This window comes from Mirounga angustirostris, unplaced genomic scaffold (assembly GCF_029215605.1).
Source record: "Mirounga angustirostris isolate CCGP_5_RB_7025 unplaced genomic scaffold, mMirAng1.0.hap1 SCAF_7, whole genome shotgun sequence".
In the NCBI taxonomy this organism is placed as follows: Eukaryota; Metazoa; Chordata; class Mammalia; order Carnivora; family Phocidae; genus Mirounga; species Mirounga angustirostris.
Window position 1 is genome coordinate 87,066,486 of NW_026991715.1, and position 23,293 is coordinate 87,089,778.

Sequence of the window (23,293 nt, forward strand, 5' to 3'; positions counted from 1 at the left end):
AGTTATTAAGTTTTCCTTTCTTCAATTACTGGAGGGCAGACATTTTTTCATATAACTATTATCCACTTGCATTTCTTTTTTTACAACTTGCCTCTTCATCTTCTTTGCTTATATTTCTACTGATATACCCTTACTCATTGCTAAGAGCTTTTTTACAATAAAGTGACTCATTGTCTTTATCATGTTAAAATGTAATTTTATTCCAGTTTGTGATTTTTCTTCCAATTTTGATTACTATGTTTTCCCCTTTTTATTTGCATATAGAAATTTAAATTTTATATGGTCAAATTGATTAGTCTTTCCATACATGGTTTTTGACTTTTCTGTCATTTAGAAAGTTTGCCAATTGACTATTTGAAAAATAATCACCTATTATTTTCTCCCAATATTCAATCTTTTTAAAAATAAAGAAAAAATACAATTTATTGCAGCTGGAATTTATGTGGGGGTGAGCTGTGAGGAGGGGCTGTTATTGTTTCCTCCCCTCAACTGGCTACCCAGCTGTCCTTTTTACTAATTCATCTTTTCTTCATTGATATTGATATGAAATTGTGAGACGTTATTGTTTTTATATTAAAAGTGCACACACACAGGTCTTTTTCTTCTTTTAAGAAACAAGTTTTGGACCTGAGCCAAATGTATCTTTAATTCAATCATTTCTAAGGAACAAAGAAATATTTTGTGTTGCCATGCTCAGCAATTAATTTGATATTAGTTGCCCAGTAATTTAGTATTAGTACTTGAGTAATACTAGATACACTTACTAAGGGAGAGACTCAATACAATTGCCTAAGCCACATATCAACCCAGTGAATGAAGTTATCACTTTAAAGAAAGGGTCGCGTCTGGAAGATTAAGAATAGTGCGTCAAGATTCTCTTCTGAAAGCCCTCAGAATCCTGGGCGTCCAGTGAAGAAGGGACACAGGAAGAATCCATGGAAGCCTCGATCAGATCTAGGGAGAGCTACTTTGCCCAAAGAGCCCATGGAGCTCATGAAAACAGGTAGTAGAGGACTCTGTTCAGAAGTCCGCTTTATTGTCCAACTAGGGTCTCAATCTTGGACAGTATCACTGTGCTTTAAAGACACTAGGTGATTTAGATGCACCAGAAAGAAAAAAAAAAAAGAAAAACTATTTACAATTGTTTTGTAGCCTTAGAAAAGCAAAATGCTGAATTCCTAAACCCTGAGAGTTTATATTCGCGGGGGAGCGGAGGGGAAGAGGAAGTTTTCTCCACCGACGGTCTTTGTAATGCTTGCTTTTGCTGTCCATAGGTACCTTTGCGTTCACTGGGCAGAACCAGCTCTCTCAATAGATCCTAGCTAAAACTCTAGGTGCGGGAGGCAAAGCTAGAGAGACGTTACCAACACCCCTCAACTCTGACGTCTAATAGCTCCCTTGCAGCGGGCGAGACACTAGACCAGTGAGGAAAAGAGAAGACCTAGATCTGAGGCCTTTGGGTGCAGCTGGACATTTCTGGCTGAGATAGTGAGTCAGCTCCACCGACGCGTTAGGTCCCTCGATAAAACGTCTTTATTCGACCTCCGCTTATCCAGGCTGTCCCTCCCACCCCGGTTCCCTTGGCATCTCTTTGGTACAATGTTCCATTAACCCTACAGTCCTTTTCCCACCTCCTCCAAACAGCGGCTTGGCCCTAGGTTACCGCCGCGTCTCCTTAGCAACCCTCTCTCTCCAGACCGCCGGAAAAGGCTACGATCACGTGCTCGTCGAACTTCCGGGTTTGCAACGTGACTTCCGGTTGTCAGATTTCCCCGGACGCGGCGGGGGCCTGGAAGAAGCCGTGTGGCCGTAGGTCGCGGTGGCCCCGGCGGTGGTGAGCTCCGGGTGGGCTCGCGTCATCCTACCCCGTCTGCGATGCATCCGCGGCGCCCGGACGGATTCGACGGCTTGGGCTATCGGGGCGGTGCCCGGGATGAGCAGGGTTTTGGCGGCGCTTTCCCTGCAAGGTCCTTCACCTCCGCGTCGGACCTGAGCCACTGGGTGACCACCCCCCCAGACATCCCCGGTAGCCGCAACCTGCACTGGGGCGAAAAGAGCCCGCCCTACGGCGTGCCCGGCCCCTCCACCCCGCTCGAGGGCCCCGCGGAGGAACCGTTTCCCGGCGGCGGCGGCGGCGGCGTGCCGGGGCAGAGCACCGGTGAGGGACTTGGGTGCGAGACAGGGGTGGGTGGGGTGGCGGAGCCGCGGCTCGCGGCCTGCAAACCGCGGAAGCCTCGCGGAGGGTCCCGCCTCCGGTGCCGCTGGACCTATCGCGCGCCACACCCTCTGCCCTCTTTCGTCCTCTGCCCCTGCAGCGGGCCCGCTCCCTCCCCTCTCCCTCTCCCAAACCTTTCCTCGGGATCACCTCCGGAAAAGACACCTGCCTTAGCGCTGGGCTGCGTGGTAGGAGTTTCGAAGGGTTTGGTGTATTACATCCCATGGCCTAAATCAAGAAAGAAGGAAAGTGGATTATTTACTGTTTATTGGGAAGAATTATGTGAACAATACCTAGTTCACTGACACCTTTATTGCCTTGAATTAATAATGGTAGCTTTGTGTTCCCCATTGGCAGGCTTGGGTTCAAACCTGGCTCTACCACTCTCAAAAGCTGAGACATTTTCTTAACCTCTGTGAGCCTTCCGTTTTCTCACCTTTAAGGTGGATAGAAGAATAATTTATAGAGTTTATTAAGTGTTAAATAAAACGAGGTGTAAGTAATGCTTAGTACAGTATGGAGCACATGGTAAGCTAAAAAATACATTTCCTTCCTTTTCTCCTAATTATAGGAATTGTGTCTGTTTTCTAGTTTCTCAAACTACCCCTCTATTTTCCCATCTCCTGCTTTCCTATTTCTTACCTAAAAACTCCACTAAGGAGTAAAAAACACAGACAATTTCAAGACTTTGGAATCAAGACATAATTATTCTCTGTAGGATGTCAGAAGACTTGTATTTTAATTGCAACACTGTGATCTAAATATTCTCAACTTTTTTATTCATAAAATGGAAATATCACTGCCTCTTCTCATTTTGAAATCATTAGAATGATAGACTAGACTGTTAAATACTAAGTATATTCTAGATATGTTCATTCTCATTTCTTTATTTTGACTTGGAAGTACAATAATTTTTATTTGATTTGAGCTAACTGGGAGGAATAGACTTTAAATATCACCTAAGAGCAAATGAGGATGTGGAGGAACATCTTACTTACACAGTGTCATACAGTTTGCTTTTTCACCCTCTCTAGTTTTCTTTCTGTAGGTCCCAAAAGAGTACTGGAAAGTTATAAAATAATTCAGATGCATAATATGGTTGGTACCACAGTTAACTTCTTAGTAAAGCTGATATTTTTATCTTTTTATAATTTATGCTTTAATGGTTAAAATGAGGAGGAACTCTTAATAAAACCGGGGGGGGCTTGTTTTGCAGCAGTTAAGAGGCTGGCGATGGTAATTTTGCAAGGAGAATTGAAGACTGAGAGACTTAGACAGTTAACTTACACAGTTAATAAACCTTTCTAATGCTTTCCAGAAAATATCAGCAGCATATTTTCTGTTAATATTGGGATGATCAGTACACGCAAAAAGGGAAACGCTGAAAGGAGGAAAGTATCTTAATTGGCAAAAGAAGCTTCTATCTGGCTTGTACATTTTTCAAGGCAAGAGTTAACAAAATAGTTTCCCCAAAGACATGTTTACAAGGCCTTATTCTGACTGTAAGGAAATAGTGACAGCATTGCTTCATTTGAAAGAGCAGAGATGAGAGAGAGAAAAGTTATCCCTTGTGAATATTGTATTATAGTAGAAATTTAATGTCTGGTCCCCCGAGGTTGTGGTATTTCACCATCATGATTTTGAGATTTTTAGCCAAGGAGAAATTTTTTTGTTTGTTTTGACATATGCATAGGAATGTTTCCAGCTGTAAACTTTTCTAATAAGACAACAGAAATGCCATCAGCAGTAGCACATATGTACCCAATAGCCTCTCACAGGGATCTAACTAAGCAGTTATTCTCGAAATATTTAAAACTTGGGGGTGCCTGGGTGGCTCAGTCGTTAAGCATCTGCCTTCGCTCAGGTCATGATCCCAGGACCCTGGGATCAAGCCCCGCATCGGGCTCCCTGCTTGGCGGGAGGCCTGCTTCTCCCTCTCCCACTCCCCCTGCTTGTGTTCCCTCTCTTGCTGTCTCTCTCTCTGTCAAATAAATAAAATCTTTAAAAAAAATAAATAGATATTTAAAACTTGGCAAGAGAGAAGACGAGAGCCTCATTTAACCATTTTGATTACCCTAAGTACTCTTTCAATTTAATAATTTTGAGGTGTCTTACTTGCAACTGTTGGTTTAACATAGATGCTTTTCACCAATAACAACAAATGACTAATTTTACAAGATAGGAGGTGAAGTTGTTGGTATAATACCAGTCAGAGCCTTCTATCGAAAAAAATTTAAATTGTTTGTAGTTAGAAGTTGAAAAATGGTAATCCTTAGATTCTACCTGCAGACATGTTTGATTTTGCCCGCACAGTGTTGTAATGCTTTTTAAAATAGCTGCCAGTATTTTAAAATTGGAAGATATTATGTAAAAATGACAATATCTCTTGAGAAAAATAACAGTTTAGAAACCCTCGTCCCACAGTCCCACATGTCAACAGTGAATTGGAGCTGAGAGCAGGTCTGCCTTACAACTTACCACAACTTCCCTGGCCCATATGAGAATTTGACTTTGGGACCTAGAATTTAAATAAATATCATGTTAATAAAAGAAAAAAATATTTTACAGTAAACCTAAATATTGGTTATAAGTAATCTTATTTCTTCTGTTTTAGAGCAGTTGAATAGATTTGCTGGATTTGGTATTGGCCTTGCAAGGTAATGTTTTTTTCTAAAGATTTTTAATTTAAGTTTTTATTTAAAGTGTTTTATCAGTGTGTTTTAATGTAAAATGTTAAATGATTAGTATTGCTTCCTTTAGATTGAGTCTTTGGAGCAGTAGATTAAATGTTGAATACTATTTTGCAGAAAAAGTTATTTAAAATCTATAACTTGATTTTTTTCAAGTAAGGACAGAGAATAGTCATTCAATTTTATAATGACAAAATAATTTTGTAAGTTATATTTAAACAACTTTCATGTGTCTATCCAAAAAATCTGATCTAATCTCCCCCTCCAAGAGAAAATAATTTTGCATTGAACCTTTCCCTAAACATTCTAATTATAATATGATATTTAGCAACATAGAGTCTGGGTTTTGCTTACAATCAGCATTTAATGAACACTATTTTTTTTTATTTTAAATGATCATTTCGTGGAAGAAGAACCTCCAATCTTGATTATGTGATCTCTAGTGGATGTTATTTCAAATACATCAGAATTGCACAAAGGGTTACATTGCATTGCCAGGATAACTCATTATTTTAAAATTTTAATTAAAAAAAATCTTATTTGCATAATTAAACCTGAAAGTGTTAATGTAAGTAGGAACAAAATTGTGTTTTAAGATTTTCCTTCTGCTAGAGTAATTTCTCTTTAGCCTCACTGTTTATACTTCAAGCTGTTGTTCATTTGATATATTATTTATATGTGTGTGTGTGTGTGTGCGCGCTACATGCACTCACGCTCGTGCATCTGTCGCTGTTAGTCTGTAAGCCCACAGTTGTAATTATTTTGTAGGGAATGCTTTCAGAAGAAATATTTGATACCTAAAATAGTAGTCAGTTAATATTTATTAAAATCCCTGTAACTTAAATGTACATCAAAACTAAAATTTATAGAAGGTGGTTCATGAAGGAACTGATGATAGGAACTTTGTTCATAGGACATCTTCTGAAAGAAATGGAAAGGAGATTTAAGTTGTCTAGGAAAAGAGTTTCCCGTATCAGGCATATGCAGATGTAGTTTCATCTTTAGACTATATGTATTACTATTTTATGTTATTTCCCTTGCTTACCAGTTTGCAGATCTGGCTTTAATTCTTTTCATATTGAATTTTGTTATTGGTAGAATGATTTGCAAACATGTCCAGACAATTTTTTGGTTTTTTACTATTAGAATGGGAAACATAAAATAGTGCATGATTCTTCAAGCAAGAATAATTTCAGATACATATATGTTGTAATTTAAGTTTTGGCTATTATATGTTTATGCATGTATATATATACACACCAAAAAAATTATATATAAAGTTAGTTCATATATTATTATATATATATATAAATTATTCTTTTATAGTCTCTTTACAGAAAATGTACTGGCACATCCTTGCATTGTTCTACGCCGCCAATGTCAGGTAAATGAACTTTTCTGTGACCTTCTAAACAATAATCCTGACTCGGATTTAAAATACAGAACTCAGATAAATGGCTGAAACTGTGTAACCATTATTGCATGTGAAATGTACCAGAATCTGCAATATATAAGTCTCAAACTTTTGGTCTTGAAAACTCTTTAAGTGGTAAAAATTGGTTTTGAAAGAAGGTCTAAACTTATACACATAATGTATTAAAAATTGAGTATTTTATATCTTTTCAGATAATTGGCAGATTTTCTTCTTTGTTACTATACCAAAACTTAATAAGTAGTAATATATTAAAGGTTATTTGCAATGAGAAATCTCAAAACATGTGACTTAACTTCTTATACTCTGTTACATTAAAATCTTTTGATCTATACTGTATGTCAAATGGATTTTTTTATCCATGTATGATTCTGTAACATCATGTGTTGATTATTTGAAGAATACTGGGACACCTAGGTAGCTCAGTCAGTTAGGTGTCTGCCTTGGGCTCAGGTCATGATGTCCCCTGGAATCAAGTCCCACACTGGGCTCCTTGCTCAGCAGGGAGCCTGCTTTTCACTCTGCCTGCCACTCGCCTTGCTTGTGCTAGCTCTCTCTCTCTCTCTGACAAATAAATAAATCTTAAAAAAAAAAAAAGAAATATATTGATTTACTGAGTTCTGTAGATCTTCTAAATGTTAAGACATTTGATTATACAATATTTTAAAAAATTGTCATTAAATCACTACCAATCCCACCAGAAAAGTGTTTCAGTATTGGTAAGTTCTTCATGGTAGATGCAGTTTTTTCAGAATTCTAATTTTTGTTTGTAAAGTCAGATTTATCATTGGCATCACATAGTGCCAGTTTTTTTTTCCCTTTAATCAATAGGCTCACTTTGTTCATTTTTTTTTTTTTTTAAGATTTAGTTATTTATTTTAGAGAGTGAAAGAGAGTGGGGGGAGGGGCGGAGGGAGTGGAAAGAGAGAGACTTTCAAGCGGACTCCCTGCGGAGTGCAGAGTCCAATGTGGGGCTCAATCCCAGGACCCATGAGATGACCTGAGCTAAAATCTAGAGTCGAACGCTTAACCAACTGAGCCACCCAGACTTTCTCAAGTGTTAATAACTATAGTCTGGCAGTCAGTTTTTGCAGAAGAAATGGTGTTCCATGAAAAAAGTGGCTAGTTCAGCTTGCAACTCAATCAGACAAGTGCTTTTCCTCACAACAGCTATCTTCCATTGTGCAACACACAGAATATTAATTAGAAAGATGTATACTTAAGAATCAAGATTTTATAAAATTAATGTATTTTACTGTTTCACCAAGGACATTCTTCAGTGAAAGTAGCTTTTTCCTCCTTCCAAGTGAGTAGGATAAAGAATATCATATGTACAAAAATACAGTTTGCTGCCAACTGTCTTGATTCATGCTAAGGAGTTAGCAACTTTAGCCACCATTGTTTTATGCTATTATTGAAAATGTCAACACAATAAAAAAGACAAATGATGCCTTAGTATCATTAAGAAAATAATTTTAAACTTGTAGATCCCCTGAAAGGCCCTGGGTTAATTTGACAACACTGGTAAAAACTCCCATAATCTAACTTAATCTTCTTTGAAAATAGAGTTAGAAAAGATATAAATAATTACAAATTAAGCTGTTCATGCTTAGCACCAAAAAAAAAATAGTCATTAAGAGCAAGGACAGTGTATATACCCTAGAACAGTGGATTTCAGACATATATTTTACAATGTGACAGTATCACATTGTGATCCAGTGTATCTATCTATATGAGTTACTTAAATGTTTTATGAAATAATGGCATTAGAATGTGTGATGCATTCTGATACTTTCTTTTTTGTTATTTTACTTAATAAGGGTTGGTTCTCACCCCCTTTACTGATTTCATAATTTACCAATTGTTTATAGCTCACAATGTGAAAAATGCTTGGTATTGAGAGACATGAATCTCCTATTCCCGGAGTTCTTCAGTGGTTCCTGTTTGTTCAATGGCATGAATGTTTTGCTACACCAAATGTAATTCTAGTGTTCATGGAAACATAAATATCAAACAGCATGGCCTTCTTTATTATATATTCTGCATTACTGTGTATATTGTGCATTGGTTTTCTGTGTTGTATATACATACAACCATATATCCCGTACTTTTAATAAGTTATTTAAATGTATTTTTAATAGTAGTAAATTTGTTTATGAGTAATTTCTGATGACTTTAGAATTGAACTTTTGTTTATGCTGTGACTCCTTTGTATATCTTTCAATGGCCTTGTTATTTCTTGATAAAACGATAACAAAAAATAATTACAACATAATATCTTTTATAGGTTAATTATCATGCTCGGCATTACCATCTCACTCCATTTACAGTCATCAATATTATGTACAGCTTCAACAAAACTCAGGTGAGAATTAGCCTGTAGGTTCTGTTAAAATTATTTATAGCATAAGTACCATTTGGTCTTAGTAGTAATTAAAGCAAGAGCAATTCCTTTTAATTTAGTTAATAAAAATATTTTAATGCTTGTTCTAAAACTAATGTAACATGGTAATGACATTTTTTGATGTCACTGAATAATCAATGTATTCACATCTTTGCCAGAATTAATTAAATATCAGGGATATTTAATCAATATTAGAGATTTAGTTAACGTAGGCCACTCGACAAATAATAAAATGATAGGAATTAATGTAGTTGTAGTTCTGTACTAAAATGTCTTACAATAATGCCTTATTGGAAAATATCAGTAAATTTAATATCAAATTTTATTAAGACCTTTTCTGTGTTTCTTATTTAGGCATTAATAGCAATAACAATAAATTTTGTTCATTTTAGGGACCAAGGGCCCTTTGGAAAGGAATGGGAAGTACATTTATTGTCCAGGGAGTCACACTTGGAGCAGAGGGAATAATAAGTGAATTCACACCTTTACCAAGGTACCTTCTTGGCATCTTTTCAATATTAGCTTTGTATTAAATTTTAACAAAATATGATAGTTTCTAAAAATACCGTGACTTTGAAAACTTGCCTGACGTAGCTAAGAGAAGAAACAGAGACTAAAATTAGTTATATTTTATTGAATTAGTGTGTGATAAAGAAAATGCTTCCTGGCCTAGTATCTATTGAGATAGGTCTTTCAGCTCCTACTGCTATGTTTCAGCAACTGTCTACTAAGGAACAAATATGAGTTGGGTGAAGGAGGCACATGTAAGCAAATTATAGTAGTGCATCAAGATTAGTGCTATAGTTAAACAAACCCCTTTCAGTGCCCAGAGGACACTTTGCATGAAGTTATTGGCAAAGGTTTCAAAAAAGAACTGAAATTTGAGCTATATCTTGAATTATGAGTAGGAATTGACTTGGCAGAGAAGGAGAGCATTCCAAGTAGAAGTGACAGCATGCCCAATTTTATGGCGATTGGAAGGTCTGGGTACTAAATGTCTTGTGCTTGGAATATTGGGCATTTATGGAGTGGAATAATAGAAAAAGAGGCTGAGATGCTAGACTGAAGCATGGTCATGCGTCTGTAAGGGACTTGGGTTTATTCTCTATGGAGTTGGGAATCTAAGGTGTTTGTTTCAATATATAGGTTCTTTGATCAAGGATTTACTCAAGTGGCAGTGTAAAATAAAAAATTAGACAGTTCTAGCCAGAGACTTGTGGAGAACTGTTATAATAATCTAGGCCAGATTGAAAGGGATCCGAAGTGTGGGATAGAACAGAAAGGGATAGACATTTCTGAAATCTAACAAATAATTGGTGATAGATTGGGGCTCAGGGGATGGGAGAGAATTTTCATCAGTGATAGATTTCTAGACTGGAGAGTACAAGAAGAAGAATAAGTTGGAGTGGGAAAGAAGATAAGGAATTTAACTTTCAATAGATAAAATTTGAGTTTCCTGCAGGACATCTAGGAGGACATGTCTAATATGTGGTTGGCACCATGGATTGGGGGGTCTTAGAAAAAATTTGAAGCTGGAGACATAGCCTTGAATGTTCCGGCATAAAAGTAGCAGTTGAAGCATTAGGATGGATGAATTTCCCTCAGGAGAAAGTGTACACTAAACGACAGAAAGTGGACCAAGGACAGTATCCTTGGTGATGTGTGAAGGCACATGTGTATGCCATGTGTGTATGTGGATGTGTATGAGGTAGGAGAGGTAGTTGAGGGCAGTTGTCAGAGATACAAAACCCATCAAACATAGTAGTAACCTAGGATAATAGTATCCTAGAAGCCAAGAGAAGAGAATTAGAATTGTAGATACATTTGGAGGGAGAGGGAAGAGAAATTGAGGAAACTTACTTCTGGGTCTGTTTTCTCTCTGAAATAGAATATAATGTCATTAGGTGAAAGAAGGATGAGCATTGGGGTCAAAGTAGAAAAGCATGAGAAGAATGATATACATTTGAGACAGTCACAGCTATGCATAACAGGAAGGGAACCTTACAAGGAGTATATATGAAAGGAACATTAATAGATAATAGTGGAAATCATAAATTTGTTTAGGTACTATTTGGCAGGACTCTGACTTTCTGTATCAATGCTATATTTCAGAGATAGCATCAAAGACTTTGAATGGTTTGTTAATCCAAAGTTGGTCCCCGGCAGAGTGAATTTTTTGGATTGACTAGGAAGTGAGGTAGTTGAAGGTACAGCCACCAGTGTCTCAATCTTGGGATTCAGTCCTTACAGGGAATGAAATGAAGGAAGGAAAGACTGAAGTCAGGCTTTTTGCCAATGCGATTGCTCTCAAAGGACCTCATAGTCAGAGTTCTTTAACACAGCCTTACTAAATGTTAAAATCAAAACATTTGGCCAGCTAAAAGTTTCCCCTCTCATACTTAAAAAATCTGAATTTCTGCCCTTGGCTAACTTCATTCACCCTATGGCTTTTTATTTCATAGGATAAGATCAGAGGTTAGTACTTGTCGTCAAATGTTTGTAAAATTCTCCCACAAACACAAAATTTTATAAAAATTTAATAAAATTCAGGAATTTCTATATAATGAAGTGTAAAGAATTCTGTAAATTTGCAGTCAGATTACTATTGGTCCTGGCTGTACCACTTTTTACTTCTGGGATTTCAGACGGGTCATGCTATTTTTTTAACACGGAGATGAAGTAGTAGTAGTAACTTTAAAGTAGTACTTTAAAGTAGTAACTTTAACTTAAGATTGAAGGGAAAGACAAAGAGGAATGGGAAGGCACAAAATTTCATTAAATTTTATTACCTTCCTTACTCTATGGACCTATAGATATGTCAATTGTATGGGTATATATTTTCTCTTGGTCATTTTGGGTCTTATTAAAGAAGGCACAAAAGGCTATCTTTGTTGTATTCTACTTGTATAATTTTTCAGATAAATCCCACTCATTAATTCACTTCCTGAGTACCTACTATGTGCTAGATCCTGTGCTGGAAATCATGTATACAATGAGGAGAAGAAGCAAAAGGTACCTGTGACCATGAAACTTAGAAGCCAGTATAAGGGACATACATTAAGTAAAATAATCCCATTAATGAATAAATAATTACAAATTGAAGGAAAAGAAAAGATTCTGTAAGATTATTAAAGGGTTAGGAACAGTGTCCCTAATAAAATAATATTTAAGCTGACATCTGGTGATTAGGCTCAGACCAGTTTGTGTGAAGACAGTGTTGCAAGGGTAACTTGGGACTTGGAGAATTCAGGTAACTGAGAGAAGGCTCATATGGCTGAATCTCAGAGAGCAAGAGGGAGAGCATGTGACAGAATGCTGAAGAGATAGGTGAGAGCCAGGTTGATGCATGGCCTTGTAGGCCACTTTGAAGATACTGAACAGGGGATGACGTGATCAGATTCATGTTTTTTAAAGGGTCATTGTAAATGGAGATGAGAAGATTGCAGGAGGACCAAAGTGTCTAAGAGGACACATGTTCATACGCTATAATAGTCATCTAGGCGACAAGTAATGGTAGCTAGGACCAGGGTGGCATCTCTTGAGATGGATCTAAGTGGACTCTTTTGAAATGTATTTAGGTAAAACTGATGGTATTTAGTGATGGACTAGGGATGGTGGATGATTGAGGAGGAGCTGTTGTGGAGGCTCAGACCAGGTTGTGTGAAGACAAACTGGATTTTGGCTTATGTAACTAGATGTCAAATAAAGCCATTCTCTGAAGTACAGTGTAAACTTTTTTTAAAAATCTGTTTTTGGGCAGGGTTGACCTTTCTTGGGGAAAAGCAAAGTCATAGCAGGCAAGGCAGCAAAGCAGTAACCCAAAGTGATTCACAAAAGTTACCACCTGAGGAGAATGAGCTTGGGGGTCTCCTAGACTGAGGTTCCTTAATTCCACAGCAATCACTAGGTAGAACAGGTGAGACAGTATGGATTCACCAATATTTAGATTTTTATATTCATTTTGATCACATCTGAGAGAAAAAGAGCAAGTCTGTAGTGCCCATGAAGTCACCAAGCTTAGAGTTTTACAGTATTACTACTTAAAAAAAAAAAAAAAAGTATATAACCCAAGATCATCATCTGTGATCTCTTTCTTTATCTAGTGCCCAGGTCCCTCCCCAGTCCTTCCCCAAGTCTTCTCCCAGGTAGAGTGAGTGAGACTATGTATACCCTTTACTTTCATATGTCATTTCTCATATTAACATAAGGAGAACCTGTAGTCAAGGCTACCTGTCTATTTCAGTCTCTCACAAAACCCATTTGGTTGACCTTCAACTTCATTTGATGCACCTCACATTTGTAGTTGTACCAATATAAACATCTTACAGTTTCTCCTCATGTTGTCTTGTTTTTCCTAACTGCTCTTCTGAATTCACTGACTTTGAACATATTCTATTTTAAACACAATGAAATCTTTCTCCAGTTCAGTAGATTTCCTTTCTGATTAATAGTTACTAAGTAGGGACCACTAAAAGAGTCTGAGAGTAGGAAAGAAAGATCATTTGCTTGATTTTGGACAAGTTCATTTTTAGATGAGCTTTGCCATGTCCAGGTAGAGTTGTCACAAGACAGATGATATACATGGTTGACATACAGAGAAATCTAAACTGAAGCTAATGGATTTGGGAGGTTTTGAAAGCATCATCTTGGATAATACTGCATCAGGAAGGAACATAACATAAAGTAAGAAGAGGGCCTGAGCCTTTAGGAAACCTAGAATAGGTGGCTGGGTTAAGAAAATCCTCCTACAAAGGAGTCAAAAGTAGAGACTAGAGGGGAGGGGGACAATCCAGAAGAGTATGGGATAGTGGAATACAAGGGCAGAGAAGCTGAGGGCGTGATGGCTGTTGAAGGGGAAATAAGGTATATCCAGCTCCCAGTGCTCATCACAAGTGCCTTCCTTAATACCCAGCACCCACTGAACCCATCCCTCTGCCCACCTTCCCTCCAGTAACCCTCAGACTTAAAAATGTCCATTGGATATAGACATAGAGGTCATGGGGACCTTGGCAAGAGTTGTTTTTTAGAAAATTGGGGTAGAAGCCAATTTGGAGTGGGTTCAGAGGTGAATGAGCAGTTAGGACATGGAAATAGCAAGTTTAGAAAGTTGGCTCTGCAGAGGAAAGCTGAAGAGAAGTAGCTGGAAGATGGGTTTGGTTGAGGGAATATTTTTTTAGGAGGGCAGCTATCTGAACATGTGAAAATGGGAGATAATGATAAGTAAAGACTGTTTAAAAATAGAGTTACTTAAAAATTCTATTGCTTTTTTGTGTATTGATTATGCATGGGAGCATGTATATCAATCTGTCAAATAGAGAACTATTTTAAGAAAAAGCAGGTCATTTCTCTTAAATTTGTTGTTCTTTTTCAAGGACAGGTTTTGCTTGTGAAAATAGTTAAATATATTTACCCGTCTTTTAGTATTTGATAAATATGAAGAGGTTTGATCACAAGTAGATTTTTATACTACTCTCTTCCCTAAAGCATTTCTGTGTGCTAATTGAAATTTCTAGAGCTGTGGCAGTAAGTTTTACCCACAGATAGAGATACAAGGAAGAGAGTCTCATTTTTTTTTAAACGATTCTAAATTTCATTTTCCCACTTTGAATAATCTTACTGCTACTAAGAATTGGCAGTAGTAATTAGTATTGTATTCAAAGGCAAAGTTACCCAGTCCTTACAGAAATACTGATCACAGACCATTTGTCTCTAATGTTAATGATGATTTCATCCTTAAAATCACTGTCATAATGCCCTGTGATAATACTCTCTGGGGCCTTGATAAGAGTAACAGCAGTACCCAGATGATTTGCATATCATGTAGCATATATTGTTTTAGAATCAGAAAGTCACTGTCAAAAAGATGGGAAGCCTAATCTTTTTTATACTTTTCATCCAAATCATTGGTGGTCATTTCAGCTATATTTTTCTGTGGTTGTTCAGGCCTAAAATAGTAGTCTTAGTATTAATTTAATCAGAATGTGACCCCGAAGGCTCTCTAAGGTCTTAATTGATTACAGGTGGTTGCTCTGTTGTCTGAAAGTTTCTCTGCAGATCTTTCATTCTCTTAGAAAGTCCGCATACCACCCATGTTGTAATTGTACTGAGTTTGTTTTTAGAGGACTTATTAGTGAGTATTTTTTGTACCTTTTTAGTAGAAAATAAATTTATTCCTTGCTTCCTTAGGTTTGTCATATTCTCTCATTTCAAATTGAAGATGCTTCCTCAGCTTCCTGCCGGGGCCGTGGTGCACTTCACATTTCCCTCTCGCTGCTCTTTGGCCTCTCTCTCCCTTCTCCGTCTTCTCCCGCCCCTTCCACCCCTCTCTCTGCCTTCTCAGTTTATTCTGCCTCCTCATTTACTTTCCCTTTTGCTCTCTCTCCATTCTCTTTTCTCCTTTCTGACTTCTCTCTTGGTACAACTTTCTCCTCTTGTGTTTCTGCAGCTTACCTCTCTTCTTTTTCTCCTCTCTTTTCTGGTTTCCGAGGGTGACCTCAGCAGCAGGAAGCACAGGGTGCAAGACCTTGGTCTCAGCCCTGGCGCTTTGCCTGTCACCTGAACATGTCCCTGTGGGTCTTCTGACCTTCCTTCTCTCCTAAGTAAAGCAGATTGGGCCATCCCTGCTCCGCTTACCTCACAGGATGCCGTCCGGTGTCAAATGGGATGAGAGGCAGTGCAGACAGGGGACACAGACTTCCAAGTCCCAGACACCAGGGTTGAGGACGCAGTTCCGCCACTAACTAGTTGTATGGCTTTGGGTACATTATGAACCCCTCTCTCAGCCTATTTCCTCATCTGTGAAATGGCGATAACAAAGTCATTGTTAGGGTTAGAAATAACTCCTGCAAAGCACTTTGCACCATGCCTGGCCTTGTAAGTGCTCAGAAAGATACCAGAATATAATAAAGGTTACACAGTTAACGTCATCATAATGAGGGAAGGCACTTTGGAAATTTGGTGCTACGCAAATGTCATGTGTCATTCATTCTGCATTACAGTTACTGAATTTTGTTTTGTTTTTAAATTCTTATCCTTTTTTATGCTTTTTCTTCCTTTATCCTATTCCTTGTTTCCCTTTCCCCTCCCCAACTATTCTTTCTTCCTCAACCCCTCATTTTTATATCTTCTTCTTGAAGTTTTCATGTTCCTCCTTTAAGTTTTAAGTTTTCCATAATTAGTGGTAGCTCTTCCTCTTCTGTCAGCCCCTTCTTTCAGCACACAGAAAAGCACTCAGTACGTTTTTTCTTTTTAAACCACCATAATTGTTTGAAGTGTGTCCCAGAAAAGAAAGTGTTCACCATTAGAATATATTTCTCCTATAGATTTTTTTTCTTAATTACAGTCGACTGATTACCTTTTTGAAAGTCGGGCTAATTCAAGATGTTGTAAATAACATGGCTTCTATTTTATCGAAATTTATTTTTTTAGGGAGATTTCACGTAAGTGGAATCCTAAACAAATAGGAGAACACCTTCTACTAAAATCGTAAGTATCAAAAGTGGCACTTACATTGAAAATTTGCATTAATTTTTATAGTGTTAGGACTGAAAAAAAATCTTAATACAGCAAAAAAAAAATTAGGCCAATAAAATATTTGTGGGACTAGAACTTCAAAAGACGGTTAACATAGAGTTTAGAAATAAAATCCTGAAATATATATGACCTTTAAAATAAATCTTTCTAATTTGAAAGGCTGAAATCACAACCTAATTTTCCTCTGTGTTCTTAGGAAGTTAGCAGAGGTCTTCAACTTGTTTAACCCGAATGCCAGAAAAATCATTTTATTATTAAGCAGAGACAAAACCTTATTTGTATAATGATGAGCAAACTCAAACCTTAGTGTTATTAAAATGTAGTCCTAAGGACACTTCGTGATTTTACGACACTGACCATTTTTGTAGATTAGAGTTTTACTCTTCACTTTTTAATTTTCTTTGAAGATTGTGAATTGGAAATCCCCCAGCTTGCTGGCTCCCTCTGTGGGACATTCCAGCACATTATTACTTAGTGATGTTCCATTCACCTTGAAAACTACTTCTTGCCAGGACCTGGCCCATAGGGTTAGGTAAGTCCCACCTTGATGTTATTTTAAATAACTATATTTTGCAGGCTTGCAAAGTTGTAATATTACTCTGGCTAAATAGTGGTGATAGGAAACAACTTTGCAAAGCTGTACAATATTGTTTTTTAATAATAAAAGGGGACTTCACTCATCATTGAAGATTGGTTTAGCTCTGCTGGGTGGGAAATCTGGGAATGGATAATGATAATCGATAGGATAATAGTAGAGCAGTATACTTACTCAAATGTCACTAAAAAAGGCAAACAGTGGAATGGATCCCTCATCCTAACTTTTAAATATCAGATTTATAGGCTATTATTAGCTATATGCAGGTAGACAACAAGGTTACATTAGCTATGTGCAGGTTGGACAGTGAATCATAACCAAGCCTACATTTTACTGGTTTAAAAATCCATTTTCTCTGCAGCCTTTCTCTGTGTTATTATTAATACTTAAATTTTATCACAAACTGTTGAATAAGGCATCTTACAATACAGGTCTTCAGAGTATCAGGCTATAGATATTAATAGTTGAAAACCTTAAATATATTCAGGCTTGAATATAAATTATGCTGATATATTAAAGTAGATATTCAAACTTTAGTGTAAGCATGTTGTTTCAGTATACTGATAAAACTGTTTAATTTCTACAGCCTCACTTACATGGTGGCAATGCCTTTTTATTCAGCAAGTCTAATTGAAACAGTACAGGTGAGCTACTTTTTATTGTCATTTTTTAGTTAAAAATATTTTTCTAAATATTCAGTATATTGTTTATATCAGATTCTGATTGTATACCAGAAAAATTTAAGACAGTATCCTTTTTTAAAATTTGTATCTCACAGATACCACAGATATCCCAAAGATTGTATACTAGGCACATTGCTGGTTGTGTATCTTTCCTTTGCAAACTTACTTCACACTTCTAGTTTTAATTTTTTTTATCCCTTCCATAGCCAGCTGTATTCTTCATTCAGCTATCTCAGAACCCAGCCAAGGACTTATCCTGAATACAAAGAATCTGTTTGGGTTTTTTTTTTTCCCCCCAACTTTTTAAGCTGTTACATACAACTCAAATGCTTATGGCTTGTTGCCAGACAGTAAATTACTAATTACCTAAGCATAAAATAATGCTGGATAGTCATCCCAGTAGTGAGCAGGTAGTCCCATAGGTAGTCTACGAAACAGCATTCTTTTTAAATATGCCTTGGGGCGCCTGGGTGGCTCAGTCAGTTAAGCGGCTGCCTTCAGCTCAGATCATGATTCCAGGCTCCTGGGATCAAGCCCCACATACACCGGGCTCCCTGCTCAGCAGGGAGACTGCTTCTCCCTCTGCCTCTGACCCTCCTCCCTGCTTGTGCTCTCTCTCTCTCTGTTTCAAATAAATAAATAGATAATTTTTAATAAATGATTTTAAATATGGCTTTTAAGGAATATTTGGTGCCATGGTGTGTTAAGTACTACGAAGCTAAAGCAATCTCGTTAGCATCTTAGTGTTCTACCATTTCTAACCACATGGTGGCGCTTTAAGTACAGAGTATTAATGTACTTCTTGCCATACCATTCCTACACTTAAAACTGTAAGATGAAGATAGTTTTAACTTCACATATACTCAAATCCAATTAATTGCACACCACCTATCTCCTGCCTCCAACACCAGATCCTCTAGCTTATTTCTTTTCTTCAGTACGTATGTGTTTCCTCTGTAAGAACCTTAGGGGATTAGCCTTTGCTTTTCTAATTACTCTTTTCCACTTAGTTGCTTTTCTGGCCTTATTGCTGATTATTTATTTATTTATTTATTTATAATTAACTTGAGTTAACTGAAGTTAATGTTTTGCTCTGCCAGTATCCTTTCCTCTCCCCTTGCATTTGGCATTGTGTCAAATGATACAACCTTTGTATAAGGCTGCAGTTTATGGAGTTACCACTCTGTGAGATATTCTCATTTGACAGATAAGGGGGAAAATAGCAGGAAGGTAGTTATTTAAAGAAAAAATAAGCAGTGTCATATAATGCGGAGAACAAGTTTTAGCTTTAGACAGACCCTTATCAAAATCACATTTCTCTACTTAAGTTTGATCGTGTGAGTAAACAAATGTCCTAACCTTTTAAATCTTAATTTTCTCATCCATAAGATGGGAATAGCATTTTAATAACAGTTATAAAAATTAGATGAGTTATTTATGTAAATTGCCCAGCTCACTATCAGTTAGTTTGGTTTTTTTACCCAATATCCAGCCCCTGTTTTTCCTTGCTCCAGATTCCACCTGCTGTCTCCTTTTGACCCTTTTGTCTATTTTCTAGAAGTCTTTCTATTACTTCTTAGAGTTTTTCTCTTTTGAGCATCTTCTTCTTTTAATAACCTCTTTGCCATCTCTTCCGCTGTCCTCCAAGGTGTAATCCTTGGCCCGCTCTGCTTTTTATCCTATATTAACCATCCTGAAGAACTCATTTACTCTTGTGAATCATTATAACTCTCATCTCTATGTGAATTAAATCATCTTCCCCTCAAACTCAACTCATAGAACAGTCTCATCTTATTACCCTGAAAATTAGCTTCCCTTTGAGCTGCTTCTCCTTTTCTGTTAGTGCTACTATTGATATCTGCCCCCAAAGACTCAAAAGTTTAGTTCTGATTTTTAGGAAAGTCTTGATTTTTATGTTTCTTTCATCCTTCATAACCAGTCAGTCATATGCCTTCTCAGTTGTAAATGCAGCAAGTATCTGAGATTCGTCTGTTTCTCCCCACTGATAGGCCATTCTCCTTTCTTTAGCACACGCTCAGCTTACTACGTTACCTTCTTTCTTCCTACTTCGTTCATGTTCAGTGGTTTTTTCCCCCTCTGGGAACTCAGATTTCCAAGAACACTTTTTCCCTTGAAAAATACACATTTATTTATAGATCTCCTGTAGGACGACTCCTGAAGCTCTTAAAAATGAGCTTACTGATGATCTGTTGTCTTCATTAAAAATCCATGATCTAGTTCCTGCATTTTAAAGTCACTCTCTACACTCACGCCATTGCTCTCGAGTTGCAATGTTTATATCCTTTTGCTGATCAAGAATCTGTGTTGACTCATAGTCCCTAATGTCAGTTGTAAAAAAAGGCAAGTATATTGTAGATGATAATGACTAACATTGAGTGAGTGTCTCTGGAAGCCAGGCCTGTTTTCATGTAATACTTGCAGCAACCCTGTGCATAAAAGGTAGGTGGGACTAATCCCATTTTTATAGAATGGTAAACTGACTCTTAGGAGAAGTAACTTGCCCAAGGTCACATAACCAGTAAGTAATTGGTGGAGGCAGGGTTTAAACCTGTGCTTAAGAACTCTCAGCACTGTACAACCTCTTTAGGTGTCCAGTAGCTGTTGCTTTTCAGAATGAGTTCTAAGGAGCTTCTTGAGGGTAGGGGAACCGGGTGTGTCCTGTCCACATCTTCCCCCATTTCCCTTCCCAGTAAGAATAGCTCCTAGCTTCACTGCTGTCTGTTAGGAAATTTCATTTAAAAAAAAGAATCTAGGGGCACTCAGGTCATGATCCTGGAGTCCCAGGATCGAGTTCCGCTTCCGGCTCCCTGCTCAGCAGGGAGTCTGCTTCTTCTCTGACCCTCCCCCCATCTCGTGCTCTCTCTCTCAAATAAATAAAATCTTAAAAAAAAAAAAAAGGAATCTAATGCCTAGATAACATTTGAAGTGTGCAAGCCATTGATACTTTCTCTCAGTAGAACTAAATTAGGATTTAAAAGGGACCTAAAAAGAGTGCTTTCTTTGGGCACGGTAAGCAAGTGTTAACTTTTACCTGTTTCATCATTTTTATTTCAGAGTGAGATCATCCGTGATAACACTGGAATTTTGGAATGTGTAAAAGAAGGAATTGGAAGAGTGATTGGCCTCGGAGTGCCTCATAGCAAACGACTGCTCCCACTTCTTTCCTTGATCTTCCCTACGGTGCTGCACGGGGTTCTTCATTACATCATCAGCTCAGTCATTCAGAAGTTTGTCCTCCTAATTCTAAAGAGAAAGACTTACAGTAGCCGTCTAGCTGAGAGCACTAGTCCGGTGCAGAGTATGTTGGATGCTTATTTTCCAGAACTTATTGCTAACTTTGCTGCCAGTCTTTGCTCTGATGTTATACTTTACCCATTGGAAACAGTTCTGCACCGCCTTCACATTCAAGGAACACGCACAATCATTGACAATACAGACCTTGGCTATGAAGTGCTTCCCATTAACACACAGTACGAGGGAATGAGAGACTGTATCAATACCATAAGGCAGGAGGAAGGAGTGCTCGGTTTTTATAAGGGGTTTGGTGCTGTTATAATACAGTACACACTGCATGCAGCTGTTCTACAGATTACTAGAATTATTTACTCCACCCTTCTTCAGAATAGTGTTTGAGGTTGAAGTTCCTGGTTAGTCTAAAAGACATAATCTGGATACTTTGTTATGAAATTATGAAGGATAAAAGTGAAATACTGGGGGGAAAATGGATTAGAAAGCAAAACTGGTAGAAAAAGCCCATGCTCATTATATTGACTCTTCATTTTTTAAAAGGCATAGGTACATATTTTGGATGAAAAGGGTTCCAAACTTGAAACCTCCATGAAAGAAACACTCACGCATTGAATTCTAGCTAGTGTAGCACTCATGCTAAACTAAAAATGACCCTGGGCAGAAGGAAAAAATTCTCAGCAAACATAAAACAGAATTTCACAGAGCTGAATTTATTCCATCTGACTAATATTTATTAGAAGTTTATTTCACCTTCTAGATTGATACTGCTATATCATCCTTCATATAGTATATATAGTATCAGTATAGTTTAAGTAAATCAGCTATGTCATCAGTGATAAAGATGAGAAGGACTAGATTTGGCCATGTGTAAGCAGGACTTGAAGAGTTTTAAATTGCATTGTCCCTGTATAACTTTTTAATGGCTGTATATTTATTATATAAAGCCATTTATGTACACACATGAAACTCAAAATTTCCTTCATCTCTACAAATTTTCCACTCTGAGATCAGCTTATTCCATAAGATGAAGTCATGTACTTTCTGCTTGAATATCAGAACAAAACATTAAAAGACAAGGTACCCAAAGGATTTAAGGTAAACAGCATATTTGTCCATATCCAAACCCAGCATTTCAATGCCAGCAACTGAAAATTTGTCATATGTTTATAAAGCTTGATTTGCTTACCTGGATACGTAAATCATCAGGCTGTTTTTAGAGCCAGCCACTCCTTATATAGAATAGAAAATAATCATGACAACTATTACTATTTCCACATTTACAGATTGTGTCCTGAAAGGAATGTGACTTGCCTTATATTTCTGAACGACTTGTCTTAGAGGAGACACAAATTGAAATTCACGTGAAAATATGTGCCTCTCGCTTTCCATATAGTCGTCATTAAATAATGGCTTCAGTTTTTATTTTCTTCTAGTTTTTGTTTATAGTTTCATTCTCCAAACTAGATATACATAAAGGGAAAAACAAGTTTATCCTTATCACCTTTTATTTAAACTTGTTTGAATGAATAATGAAGAAAAAAATAAAAACCGTAAAGGAAGTTTGTCCTTGCTTTTTATGGATGAGGAAAAGAAGTAAATCTCAAAAATAATAAGCAAAAACATGGTTGTCAGTTTGTTTAAAAAAAAAAAAATTCTGGGGCGCCTGGGTGGCTCAGTTGGTTAAGCGACTGCCTTCAGCTCAGGTCATGATCCTGGAGTCCCGGGATCGAGTCCCGCATCGGGCTACCTGCTCGGCGGGGAGCCTGCTTCTCCCTCTCCCGCTCCCCCCTCCTGTGCTCTTTGTCTCTCTCACTCTCTCTCAAATAAATAAATAAAATCTTTAAAAAAAAAAAAAAATTCTGCCTGTTCCTAAGTTGAAGTTGGTGGGTGAGGTTCTTTGTGTAATAAACTAATAAGTATTTGACTGCTCCATCATTAAACTTACTAGAATTTCATTTCCTCACAGGAGTGATCACAGTTTTGTTACAAACCATTTAGCACACTGAAGTGCAGTGATCTTGCACCAGTGCTGTCCATCCTAAAACTGAGATTTACCTGCTAAATGTCAGCGGAACAGTCACTTTTTGTGATTAATAGTTTTAGAACCAAAAGATGGTATCTAAAAGGTGTCAAACCATACGTAAATAGCAACTCTGTCTATGATCTCGGGTGGTATGTGTGTGGTTTTTAAAAATCACTAAAATACACGTTTTCCATTTTTAAATTCCACAAAGAGGGGAAAATAAACACCACTGGTCACATGTATTTTCTGGTTAATCTTTTAGATCATGGTTTACTTTGCCCTACGCATAAGTTGTTTTCAATGCTTTTGAACTGCTAAGTAAATTTTTAGATGTTTATAATCTGTCCAACTTCCAATCATTTTTATTATAACCAAAGATTGTTTCAAATAAGAGTAAACTTCAGAAAATTTCAAGTTTCAGAAAATTTCTAGAAAAACAGAATCTGAA

The 23,293-nt window shown here is 37.3% G+C and overlaps 1 protein-coding gene across 1 annotated transcript; it reads left to right on the plus strand.

The window, feature by feature from the left end:
- The first annotated feature begins 1,747 nt into the window (after positions 1 to 1,747).
- On the plus strand, positions 1,748 to 22,178 carry SLC25A46 (solute carrier family 25 member 46). Its single transcript, XM_045899791.3, has 8 exons — positions 1,748 to 2,158; positions 4,830 to 4,872; positions 6,232 to 6,289; positions 8,625 to 8,702; positions 9,134 to 9,234; positions 16,170 to 16,226; positions 17,456 to 17,513; positions 20,628 to 22,178. The coding sequence occupies exons 1-8, from the start codon at positions 1,876 to 1,878 to the stop codon at positions 21,204 to 21,206; spliced, it is 1,257 nt and encodes a 418-aa protein (XP_045755747.1). The 5' UTR covers positions 1,748 to 1,875; the 3' UTR covers positions 21,207 to 22,178.
- Positions 22,179 to 23,293: the final 1,115 nt, after the last annotated feature.

Coding starts and splice junctions, on each gene's coding strand:
- SLC25A46 (XM_045899791.3), top strand. CDS start 1,876: ATGCATCCGCGGCGCCCGGACGGATTCGACGGCTTGGGCTATCGGGGC. Junction 8,703..9,133: donor ACAGCTTCAACAAAACTCAG/GTGAGAATTAGC, acceptor TGTTCATTTTAG/GGACCAAGGGCCCTTTGGAA. Junction 16,227..17,455: donor GAACACCTTCTACTAAAATC/GTAAGTATCAAA, acceptor TAATTTCTACAG/CCTCACTTACATGGTGGCAA.